Source organism: Cervus elaphus, chromosome 19 (assembly GCF_910594005.1).
Source record: "Cervus elaphus chromosome 19, mCerEla1.1, whole genome shotgun sequence".
NCBI classification, from domain to species: domain Eukaryota; kingdom Metazoa; phylum Chordata; class Mammalia; order Artiodactyla; family Cervidae; genus Cervus; species Cervus elaphus.
In genome coordinates this window covers 52,037,075-52,049,811 of record NC_057833.1, presented here as the reverse complement: position 1 = coordinate 52,049,811, position 12,737 = coordinate 52,037,075, and the positions used below count along the sequence as shown (strand labels likewise).

Genomic DNA, 12,737 nt, shown 5'->3' with positions numbered 1-12,737 from the left:
CAGACACAACTGAGTGACTGAACTGAACTGAACTGAAAGCAAGGCAGCTATGACAGGAAGTAAAGATTTAGCCTAAAGGCTTGCCCTGGAGTCCGAGCCCCACCACTCACAAGGTACTTAATTCTTTGAGCCTGGTTTCCTCACCTGTGAAATGGGGGACCCTGCCCGGCTGGCCTCAGGGAACTGTGATGAGGTGCGGAGCCAGGCTGGGGGTGAGAAGCCCCTCCTGAAGCATCAAGCTTGCCCTGAGCACTCATAGTTCCTTCCAACTCTACAAGAGGTGTCTCACGGAGCCCAGAGGGCAAGCGGAGCAAAACAGGGACCGGGGCCCTCTACAGAGGAATATGAGGTGGCCTGTGTCAGCCTGGAGAAGAGTCCTTACTGCCCACTCCCGACCCTTAGCAGGAAGCCCCAGGCTCACCAAGCGCCTCTTCACACTCCCTTTTTTCTTGCCATTCTTGCCTGAGCTGACATCCAGCGAGCGGTAGCTGGGTGGCTTCTCCTCAGGCCAGTTTGGGGAACATGAGCGACGATGGTGGCGGGTCCCCCAACTCTGGGGCTGCCTCTCCTTCTCCTCCTCGGAGCTCCAGGAACTGAGGCCAGAGGCCAGGGGAGGGGAGTAGCTGCGGGGCCTGCGCCTCCGGTGCCCCTGAGCGCTTTCCTTGGGGCTGGGCTTGCGAGGATCTCTCTCTGGATAGCGGCTCCGGAGAGGGGGGCGGTGGGGCCGCCAGTGGGCCTCACTGGATGAGGGGCCGTCGCTGAGGCTGTCCCTGTCCGACCAGGGCCTGGGTGACCAGCGATGCCTGGAGCCACGGTGCCTCCCACGCCGCAGTCGGTCCAGTTCCCTTTGCTCCAACTCCCAGCACTGAGCCTCAGGATGCCGGAGCTCCTGGTGGAAATCAGAGTAGCGGTGCTGCCTTCTCCCCTCCCTCAGATCCCAGGGTCTGGGGGGAGATGGCGGTGTGGGGAGCCACTGCTGGCGGGAGGAGCTGCTGGTCCTCCGCGAAGCTGGGAGGTCTCTGACCAGAGGAGGCAGGTGGATAACTCTGCGTTCCACAACCTCAGAGCCCAGGGAGGACAGGATGCTGCAGGGGTGGCCAGATATGGCCTGGAGGTCAGGCGGCAGAGGCTGGGCTGGGTTGAGGTTCCGCAGCTCCTTCTCCAAATACTCTAGGACACCACTTGGGATGGGAGGGTGAGCGATTGCCTGGGTCACTGACACCTCGGGGAGGCTGGATCGCAGGGACAAATCTGAATGAAAATAAGAACAAGAACATGCAGAACTGCTCGCCCAAAACACACTCCTCAGAATCAGGGCCCTCAAGTGCCGCCTTAGTTAGCATGAATCTACACCTTCCCGTCCTCCATCACAAGGATGCCCACTATTTGGTCATGAAGGCCCCAGTGCAGCCCATGCTCCTACCCTTGCCCTTTACCCTCTCCCACCCCAAATCTCTGGCAGGGTTTACCTCGCTGCAGCAGTGGGTTCACTGGATAAGAAGAAAACTGGGAGCTCCTGTCCGCCCCCCAGTACAGGGGTTTTTCCATCATCTGAGAGCCTAGGGCCTGAGCCTGCTTCATGTAGCGGTGGCGGGCTAGGGCTGCAGAGGAAAAGGGAGAAACGCAGACCCTGAGCCAGGGCAAGGCCCACACGTCCCACTTCACTTCTCTCCACCCGGCATCCTTGCCAAGAGGCCACTTTCTCTCCTTGAAGTTTACTGTGTCCTTTCTTATATGGGTGGAAGAGTTAAGGGAAGTAGTGAATCCACTGTTCCTCTGTCAAAACGCTGGGAATAAATTCCCTGGCAAGACTGCAGTTCTTGCACCCTAGGAAATATCCTCCTGAAACTTGACTTCCTAGTCTTGAAATCATTTCATTGTCCTGCCAATTTCCAAGGTCACCTAAAATGTATAGGTAGAAATGTAGATCTTAGCAGGCAGTGAAATCTCAGGCTATAGGCCAGACATAGAAGGCACAGATGCAAAGGGCTTACAGGAGGCGGTGAGTCAGGGGCTTCTTGGGAGGATCACCTGCTCAGAGTGGAAAGAAAGGACACAGATGCTGAGGTCAATGGGCAGAATTACTGGTAAAGGGAAAGGGACTGATGAATGTTTCCAGCTGGTAATGCCAGCCCTGGGTGGGAGAAAACCACGGGGAAGAAGGCAGAGAATGCAAAAAGCTGAAGTAGATCCTTTCCACGCTTCTCCTCACTTTATTAAATGTTGGGGTTTTCCCTAAGTAGGGGGAATCTCTAATGGGTGGGGTAGAGGCAGAGAAGAGAGAAGGGAAATACCATTTCCTTTCAGGGCAAAGAAAATAGTATAAAAAAAGCAGCCCAAGAGTCCATAGAAATGTTTCTCCAGTCCCCTCTGCAGCTGATCTGAAGCACACAACCCACAGCACATACAAATTAAAAACAAATGCATTTAGTTGTTTTGTTCATGTGTTTCTATTTTGTGACTGAGTGCACATGTCTCCCAAGGTCCCTGTGTATACATGCATGTAAAACAGTCCTATGTCTATCCACTTGTGTGCTTAAGTGCAGAAAGTGCCTGCTTTAGGCCCCCAGCATGGTACTCTCATCTCTTCCTGGGTTCCCCAACTCTCTGAATGCCCCTAAGCCACAGAGCTCTGCCAGAGCTTCCTCTTACCGCAGTAGAAGGAGGCCAAAGACAGTCATTCTGGACCCAGCATAGGGTGGGGGATTTGCTGAGGCCAGCAGCTAAGGGTCATCTGGAAGGCTATCCAATGGCTCCAGTATAAAACCAACTTCCAATACAAGAAGAAGTGGTTGTAGCTGAGCCCCAGACCTGTTTGGAGCTCCGGCCCTGATGGCAAGTCACAGCCCAGCCTGGAGGAAGTCAGATGCAAACTTAGAGCAGCTCACCCACCTGCTACACCTTCATGCCTAAGGACAGCACACCAGACCCTCTGAAGACAAGTTCAACTACTCAGCACTTTCCTCTCCCTCTTGCTAACATGTGCCTCCCCCAATTCTGTACAACATGCCACCTTCAGCACATACAATGCCCTCCTTAATATGGGCCAGTCACTTTACATGAGTTAACTAATCCTCAGAGAAATCTCTTAAATGTGAGCATCAGATGAGAAAGTTAGAGAGGTTACCTTCCCAGTCCAATGTTCCACAGCTGGTGACCGACCAGTAGAGGCAGTGTGTGACCCTATGTCTGTCTGTCAAGCCTCTATTCTTTCTGCCAAACCGCAGAGTCCCCAGACTCCTTTATGTGATAAAGCAAAAACAAACAAACAAAAAAAAAACCCCAAGAAACCCTTTCCCAGCAGTACCTTCTCACATTATTTTTTTCTCCTCAGCACCACACCTTTCGAAACTCACTCCAGACTAATCTCTGCTCCCAGGGCCTCAGGACATCTGATCCTATTGGGAACAACCTTCACTGCCCCCTACCCCTCTTAACTGAATCTTGATCTCCTCCCCATGATACTGTTCCCCCTTTGGGCCACTTCCTTTTTCAGCTCCTCCCATTCAATAGGAGGGAAAAGGAAAGTTGGGCTTCCCTTCTTGCTCTCTAAATGACTTCTTAATTAATGGGACTCTTTGCAGGGCTAAAGGTTAAAGCGTCTGCCTCCAATGTGGGAGACCCGGGTTAGATCCCTGGGTTGGGAAGATCCCCTGGAGAAGGAAATGGTAACCCACTCCAGTATTCTTGCCTGGAGAATCCCATGGATAGAGAAACCTGGTAGGCTACAGTCCACGGGGTCACAAAGAGTCGAACACGACTGAGTGACTTCACTTTCACTTTCTTGCAGAGATGACTTCCTAGAGACTTTTCTGGATCTTGCATCAGGAGTCCTGTCAAATCTTCATACATTCCCAAGATTAACCCGCCTGCTTCCTTCTTAACTGCCACCACCTCTTTCTAGGGTCCCTCCCTTCCCTAACACACTGGAGTGAAAAAATACAGTCTCTGAGCTTCTACCTTGCCCTCCTGTCCCTAAAAAATAGCTCGATGGGGAAGTCTAGATTACCAGGCTTTCTGTTGCTCACCTAATGGGGAATCAGGCAATAAAATAAGAAATGGAGAAATTAACAAAGCCTAAATGACTCCTAATAAGTTATCTCTGAACCTCAGTGGTGTAAAATCTGTCTTGGTCACCTTTAATGAGATAATTAAACATACAGTCCCCTGGATCCCACTCCCATACTGGCCTTCAGTCAAATACAAGGTGAGAAAATCCATGTTTTCAACAAGCTCCCTGACTTTAAGGCAGGAGTTGGAGTTGACTATTATGGATTCTCAACAACTCTCAACATTCTGAGAATTATGGTCCTCAGGGATAGGTTTCTTTAAATACAGGCTTTAAGAATCACAGGGACTTCAACTGGAATCCTAGCATATATTAGCTGTGTAATTTTGATTGAGTCTCCACAGTATGTTAGCTCAACCTCCTCATTTCTGAGCTGGGGATAATAAGTAGTGAAGTGAAAGTGTTAGCCACTCAGTCATGTCTGACTGATTTGCAACCCCAAGGACTGTAGCCTGATAGGCAACTCTGTCCAGGGAATTCTCCAGGCAAGAATACTAGAGTGGGTTGCCATTTCCTCCTCCAGGGGATCTTCCTGACCCAGTGATCGAACCCAGGTCTCCTGCATTGCAGGCAGATTCTTTACTATCTGAGCCACCGGGGAAGCCCCAGGGATAATAATACCTATGTCATAAAGTTGTTGCAGTTAAATGAGGTAATACATATGAAGTGTCTAATACTGGCAAATATTCAATGGGTGGTGGCTCATGTTGTTACAATAAATGGTTAATATAAGTCACTACTTTCACCTTAGATCCCATAGAAGGCAAAAAGTACACATTTGGAGACTAAACCATCAAAAGCATATTCATTTTCATTTCTGAAGAAAACCCAGGGCATGTGCTTTAAGATGACCCTTTGTGACAGAAATAATGCTCAACACCTCCCTTCCACCAGAGACCCGCAGCCAGCATGGGTGATTGTGAAACACCCATGGTGCCTGAATCACCCTGAGGACCTCCAACTTCTTTCCATTCCTTACCACCCCCTCTCCACTCTTACAGAGTGTTCTTCGCCCTCCCTGACCCATAGGTCACACAGTACTTTTTTTTTTATATATATACTGGCAGTATACATAGCATACTGATTTGACTGGCAGTCCTTTCAGGGACATCCTCAGAAGCATCCTAGAATCTCACACCCCTTGAAGCCTTGCCATTTCAGCTTTCAGGAATCAGCAGTCCATGCTTCCTGGGCCCACGATGGCTCCACTGTCAGGCAACCAACCGCAATAGCCCTTTTTCCAACATGCGTAGATCTCCTTGACTGATCCAGCAACCCTGCTTCCCTCCTCCAGAGCAGCAGTTTAAACCTTCCCCACTTCTCATGTCTTCCCCTCCATATGAACTTTCAGCTGATGACATGTCTTTGTTAAGGAAGAGGAACCAGTCCTGGACATGGAATCAAGAGACCTAGGTCTAGTCCAAGGCTTACCACTAACAATCTGTGTGTAATTGTGGAAACTCTGTCTAGGCCCCACTTCCCTCAGCTGAAGTGGGGTTACTAAACTTTGGTGTCATTTTTGTTTTTCTCCTCCCTGGTTCTCTATTAACTCTCCCTGGAAAGTGGGAGCAGATTTTGGGGGTGGGCTGTGGTCACAGAAGCTCAAGAATTACTGACATTGTTCTTGAAGCTGCCTTTTGTGTCTAGAATTTTGATTTGCTGAAATCGAGACAGGCTGGTGTCAACTCACTCCCCCAGCTTCTTCCCTTACACTTTAATCATATTCCTTGTTTTAACAACTTCCTCTCTCTCTTCAGAGGGCAGGCTTCCTTTTTCCTTCCCTCTCTAAAGGTAGTCCTTTCACTGTAAGCCTGATGTCACTCCCACTGATTCCATCCCTCCTCAGTCACTGCCTCACTTCACAATGCTTCCTTTCTCTTTCTTTCTACTGGCCTTGGTTCTCCAAGTATGCTTAGGGTTAGCTTATTTAAAAAAAAAAAAAAAATCGACAATCACATCCACTCTCTTCCCCATCCAAGAGTTTAACTTGACAAGTCCTGCCCCCTCCATGTAATCTCCTCTTGTCACCAGATTTCTCAGGACAGACTCCCCAGGTGACTCACTTTGAAAGTGACCTCATCTGCTCAGGTTCAAGGATCTTTCTTTGTGGCCCACATTTCCTTATCTCACCAGTTCTTCTAAATGAAATCTAACCACTTGGGAGAAACCACTTTCTCCCAGAACCTGTTAATCAGCTTACAGACAGTGGACACATTTATCGCTGGTGCTGACTGTGTCCCTAGCCCCTGTCTGTTTTGAGTGCCCCACAGACTTAGGGATTCCGAGAAAGTATCCTGGGAGAGTTTCTCTCATCTCAATCTTCATATTACAGCACCGGGGGCAGTGACTCCTATATGACCTCCTTCCCAGAGGAGGGACAGAAAGGCAAGGAGCTCCATGGCCCAATATCAAGTTCTCTGCTATTTCTCATCTCTTGAAGGAGCTTATTGGCATCTCAGCCAATCCCATAGCGATCTACAGAGACAGGTTGTGGCAGCCTCTGTTGTGGGAAATTCACGTACTGTAAGTCAGATGAGTATGAATGCAACACCGTATTGTTTCTGCTACTTACCTTGTGTGACTCCTCTGACCTTCAGTCTCCTCATTGTTAAATAACAACGATAACTGCCTTCTAGGGTTGTGAGGATTCAAAAGGGAAATATATGCAAAGGCCCCACACACCAGACATCCAATAAAAGTTAGTTCTCTTTTCCTGTAAGACAGCAACCTCAGAACACAGGCCTGAAAGCAGACTCAGACCACTGACCTTCTTGACATTATAGATTAGGTTTTGTTTCTATCTTAAGAGCCAATTTCTGGGTTTCTTTTAATATCCTTCAAATGGACCAAAATGATAACAGTGGTTATATCTGGGTGCTCAGATAAGTTTTTTTATTTTCCTGAATTTCTCAAATTTTCTACAAGGTAATACTTTACTTATACCACCAGGAAAAGGAAATGCTACTTTAAAAACACAAAAAAAATCCTTCCTTTAAAGCTGCTGATTCTGGCTCCATCCATTCAGTAAAAAAAGATCTTTGTAGAATAATCTTTCTTCTTTTGTCTTCACCAAATGTTTTAGGACATGTCATAATTCTGTTTTATTAACAAAAGGCCAAATTCAAGCCAAAGAAAGATCACTATTAGAGCAAGATCTTCTGCCTTCTCTTTGCTTTGTCTAAAACAGAGACTCTCAAAGTGTGGCCCCTAGACCAGCAGTGTGAACTTTTGACCTGTGAACTCCTGAGAAATAAAAATCCTCAGGCCTACCCAAGACCGATTAAATCAGAAACTCCGAAGATAGAGCCGGCAACCAAGTTTTAACAAGACCTCCAGGAGATTCTCAAGTTTGAGGACCCCTGCTCCAACACCTCTCTCTCTTCTGATCTGTTCTTTTCAAGTCATCTCTAAGAAGTGGCCTTCTCTCTCACTGTTCCATGCAAACCACTCCCTCCAGCCACCTCATGTCCAAGCAAGGTCAGAGTTGGAGGCAAATACTGGCGCACAGGCCTATCAGGGCTGCTGAGGAAAGGACACCAGTGGACAGAGCCATCTGAAGGGGACCTTAGGCAGTCTAGAAGGTGAACAGGCATAAGTCTTCCCGCCTGGCTCTACAGCTTCCCTAAGCATCATTTTCTGAACTGAGGCCAAAGAAATCTGAGCCTGTGATGAGAAGGGCATGGAGAAGAACCTGAGAGAATGCAAGGTTTTGACGTGGTCACATGAAACTGATATGTCTGGGGCACTAGGCTTCCGTACCGCCCCATCCCACTGCTCATCCGTCCCCTCTCACCTTCCTGGGGGCAGCAGCAGCGGTTGGGACAGCAGGGGCAGCGGAGGTAGCAGCAGCAGTACTGGGGACAGCACTGGCACCAGCACACTCCAATCAGCAGGAGCAGGAGGAGGGCTCCCAGGACGATGAAGATCACGGTCAGCCAGTCTGCAGGGGGGACGCCAAGCAAGGGTTGAACTAAATCTGCAGGGGCATGCTTTAGCTTGTAACATACTAAAGGTCTGATCTACACAGCTCTCGACCTATAGGTTAAGGTTGAGCAATATACACGCAAAATTAAAAATTTAGCTTTGGTAAGGTAACTTCAGAGGCTGGCTACCAACCACAATAACCTAGGTTTGCTTGTGTCTGTTGTTTTTTTTTTTTTTTCCTGTATGTAAAAGTGTCACACTGGGGGTGGCCAAATAGAAATCTCCAAGAGCACTTACGCAGGACGATGAGCTTCACTTCCTTATCTGGGTCTCCTGACGTGTCCCCTGGGGCCTCAATGGTGCAGTAATACACTCCATGGTCCCACCACATCACTTCATTAATCACCAGATCTGCTCCTGCAGTGAGGGAGGGGAAGGTGCCAGCAATGAAAGGAGAGGGCATGGGTTTCTGACTTCTGGCAGCTTCAGGTCCCCAGCATTATACTTCCACATCCTAAAAGGGCCTCTCGTAGTTAGAGAAAGGCCTCTATTCCTTCCTTTGAGATTCTCTTCTTTCTCTATCAAAGGTGATAAAACTGACCACTTAGTGAGCTCTACCAGGTAACGTGAAAGGAGTTAGGATACATCACCCCACTTCCTTCCTTCCACAACTCTCTAAATGGGTGAGGTAGAGGTTACCAGCTACCTCCCAATGTCTATTCTCCCTTTCTCTCATGGTCATAGGATTTTTGGTCATGTATCAATACATAGCTATCCAGAATAAAGTCACTAATTGTCATCCTCTCTTACAGATGGACATGGACATGTGACTCGGTTCTGGTGGACAGAATATAAACAGAAGTGTCACATTATGGCTCTCAGGAACCTTCTTGAAAACAGTTTGGGAACGCCTTTGCTCTTTTCTTCTTCATTTCTTCCTCCACTCTGTTATCTGGAAAGCAAATGTAATGGCTGCCATCTTGGACCGTGAGGAAAGAGATGACATTCTTAGCAAGAAGGAGCTTGGGTTCCTGAGGAATTAATGGAACAGAGCCACCACACTAGTTCTGGTCTGTCTAGCCCCAAATTTATACCTGTATGTGTGCATGCTCAGTTGCTCAGTCATGTCTGACTCTCTGTGATGCCACAGACTGTAGCCCATCAGGCTCCTCTGTCCATGGAATTTTCCAGGCAAGAATGTTAGACTGGGTTGCCATTTCCTCTTCTAGGGGATCTTCCTGACCCAGGGACCAAACCTGAGTCTCTGGCGTCTCCTACATTGGCAGGCAGGTTCTTTACCACTGAGCCACCAAGGAAGAAATTAACTTTTTATTGTTTACATCACTAATATTTTGGGCTTTTGCTTACTCGCAATCAAATTTAATCCTAATACAATGGGTAGGATTATTAGCTGCATATCAGATGAGGAAACTAAGACTAAAGGAAACTAGAACAGAGAGAGGTAACAGAGGTAGGTTCAAACTTAAGTCTTGCCTCAAAGCTGGTGCCCTCAACCACCAAGCTCTAATGTCTTTTCCAAACTGGGTAGGAAAATCCACAGCTTGGGTTCCTCACCAGCTGTGAACATACACTTCTGAACCTTGATGGGGACAGTTGAGATGAACTTGAGGAATAAGTAAGGATGAAATGCCAATATTTTCAGAGTAAGTGTTACTCAAGAAAAGAAAGAGTTTTTGTGAGCACCAAGTATCTACCCCAATCATTACGAGAGATGAAGGTTATGTTCACATTTAATAAATGCAAATGTTCTCTAAAGACCTTCTGTGGGCCCAGCACTATGTCAGACTCTGTGGAAGATCAAACAAGACCTGTGCTATGTTTGTCCTAAAAGGGCTTAACGTCCAGTCAGAGACATCAGGGTAGCCCCATGTCCAAGCTACTTCAGTCATACAAAGTACCAGAGGACACCTTCAAATTCTTAAAGACCTTAGTTATAGATTTGCTCCTGCTTACTTGGCAGTCATAGTTGCAATTCTTTTTTATCTGTTTGTCAAGAAATATTTATTGAGGAAATGAAACAAACATGCAAGGTCATGCACCACTGGAGCTAACTTTGACTTCTCTTTCCTTCTCTTTCTACGTCAATCCCTATGCTTTTTTTTCCTACTCATGATTTTCCAACCTGCTGCCTTTCCCAGAAACAAGCTTACCCCAGACTTGGAAAAATGGTGAAAGTGCTTTGGAGGAAATTCCCCCTCCAAGGTTGATGTGTATTATAAACCTCCCCCAATTTTACTAGAGATGAAGATTATTTCAGGGATGTCAGAATAATGAGGACATTCAGATATGTTAATATTTCAAATGATCCAAGAACTGATTTGACAGGGTCTTCTCAAATGATGCAAACACAGGCATAAAAATTTCAGAAAACAAGGGCTCTAAGAAATCACAACAATCCTGGAGATAGAAATTCAAACCAAGGTGAAATACCACTTTCCCATGGGAATAAGGAGGCAGACTTTGACCCAAAGGTGGTTGGGAGTAGGGGTAGTAGACAGTGTTATTCATTTAAAAAGAAAAAGACAAAGACAGAAAATCAGACACTATCATCCATGGGGACTTTCATCCTTCAAAAACTGTAAAGGAGACTTTAAACTTTGGGGTCATATCAGAATTAAGTTTCTGGGCTCTGGAAAAAGTAGTCACCCTGAACCTCTGAGGATGCACCTAGAAACTGGAAAAGGACAGATGTTCCCTAAGGTTGAACTCTCAAGGGCTGACTTGGGAAGGTCAGAGGTTGAATATAAACAGATTAGATTTACATATTGCAGCCAAAGTATTATATACAAAGTTGGAAGCAATTTTTAAACTAGGTTGATCTACCTACAAACAGTCATAGAATATTTACTGATTTCTTCACATTGTTGCTACGGGTACCCTGAGCAGTCTGCTAGATGTATTCTCCTACTTTTTTCCCCCCACTTTTAACCAGTCAATATTTATTTAACACTATACATAAAGCTCATTGAAATAGGCTCTGAATTCTGTGCCAATAATTCATTGGATGTGGAATCCATTCCCCCCAGGAATGTGGGGCGCTGATCCTTCATTCACAGGTGTGCTGAGTGGTCATAACTAAAGTTCACTGCACACTTATGTGGTTTGCTAAGTGCTTCTTTATACATATCATCTCACTTAATCCTGACAACTCTCCACGAGACAAGTACTACGGCAAGTCCCACTTTACAGAAATTGAGGCTTAAAACATGAAAGGGACTTGCCCAAGTTCACAACCCCTGTGAGTACAGAACAGAGACCTACACCTGAGTCTGACACCTGAGTCTACTCCTTGTACTCCCACAAAGAATGCATATGCTTCAGACATAGCTTTCAGATATCATATTTGATGTTTACTTCAGTGTGGGGAGACAGAGACCATTACGCCCATCTTTCAAATTTGATAATAGAAGCCAGAGAAAAAGAATAGGTCACTAAGCAAGGGAGTGGAAGTATGGGATCACCACCCCGTCTTTTGATTCTACACCCAGTGCTCTTTCCTCTACCAGCGGAGGGCAAGGGTCCCATAAGTGGCCATCTACTTAAAAACGCCCACTCCATAGATTTGGGAAACAGGGGTAGCCAGAGGGGAACTCAGGCATCTGGGGTTCAAGCAGACCTCGAGAGTACTTTGTGGAAGGAATCAAGGGAGCCTGAGCCACACATTAGCCATGAATCTCAGGACAGTGAAGGAAAACACCCACTCCCAGACCTTTAGCCAAAGCTGTAGGCTGTCCTCTTGTCTGAGCCCAACTTCCAGGGCAGTGACTTCAGATGGGGCAGCACATTCTGTGCATTTGGCACTTTCCTCAAAAAATGAAAGTGACCAAGTAGACCATCAAGCAACAGAAGAAAAGGGAAATCCCCCAATGACTCAGCCCGCTGGGCCTGGTATCTACACAGCTCTCCACCCCCAGTCCCCAGCTGCCTCCGAACTCACGATTCTGGATGGTGATCTTGCGCTGCCGGTAATCCACCCCCAGCACAGGTTCACTCTGCCCCCGCCGCTGGGCCACGATGCGAACCTCCCGCTGGCTGTCATTGCAGTCATTGGACGGGTCCTGGCCCAGGGACAAAGCCGCCTGGTATGCTGGAGAAAGAAGACATGGGCAAGTCACACAGCAGTGGGGAATTCCCATCAAGAAAGGTGCCCTCAGTGGTCCCTGGAGCAGTGAAGGTTCTCAGAGTTTCCTGAGTCTCTGCATCTCCTAGGCATCTTCTCAAAGATGGGGATCTGAGAGTCTGTGTTTCTAAGGAGCTCCCAGGTGAAACCATTACTCACACATTGAGCAGCAAGACTCCAGACCCCTCTATTGGGCCAAAATTTCCAAATCCTGAACTGCATCACCATCTCCCATCCAAATGTCCCCTACCTCATTTTCAAAGTGATTCCAGAATCTGCTTCCAAATGGTTCATCTAACTTGCCCTCTCAATAACAGTTTTGAGAGCTGTTAAATCTGCTGATGATAAATGCCTTCTACCTGGTCCCTCCTACCTTCCCACTTAATGCAGGCATTTTAAAAGTAGCCCCCAGGAAACAATGCCTCAATTTAGAAATGGGGTGTTCTGGGAACAAGGTGAGGCTCTGTGGGTGGCTCAGTAAGTTAGGTTTTGGAGCTCATATTGTAAGAAACTAGTTGGGGCTAAAAATGGTAAAGCTGATACCTCCCCTTCCTCTGCCTCATCTTGGGAAGCTCAGGGTGAACAGGGTCTACTATTCTCCAA

The 12,737-nt window shown here is 47.2% G+C and overlaps 1 protein-coding gene across 2 annotated transcripts in view; it reads right to left on the bottom strand.

Moving 5' to 3' along the window:
* Nucleotides 1–12,737, bottom strand: part of ILDR1 (immunoglobulin like domain containing receptor 1) — a 32,769-nt gene that overhangs the window by 6,187 nt on the left and 13,845 nt on the right. The window contains exons 3-7 of one of the 2 annotated variants that reach the window (XM_043874604.1): nucleotides 11,952–12,101; nucleotides 8,291–8,410; nucleotides 7,863–8,009; nucleotides 1,470–1,601; nucleotides 422–1,251 (exon numbers count right to left, since the gene is read on the bottom strand). In XM_043874604.1, coding sequence (XP_043730539.1) covers nucleotides 422–1,251; nucleotides 1,470–1,601; nucleotides 7,863–8,009; nucleotides 8,291–8,410; nucleotides 11,952–12,101 — 1,379 coding nt within the window. The remainder of the gene's footprint in view (nucleotides 1–421; nucleotides 1,252–1,469; nucleotides 1,602–7,862; nucleotides 8,010–8,290; nucleotides 8,411–11,951; nucleotides 12,102–12,737) is intronic. The other variant, XM_043874606.1, reaches the window with a different exon arrangement.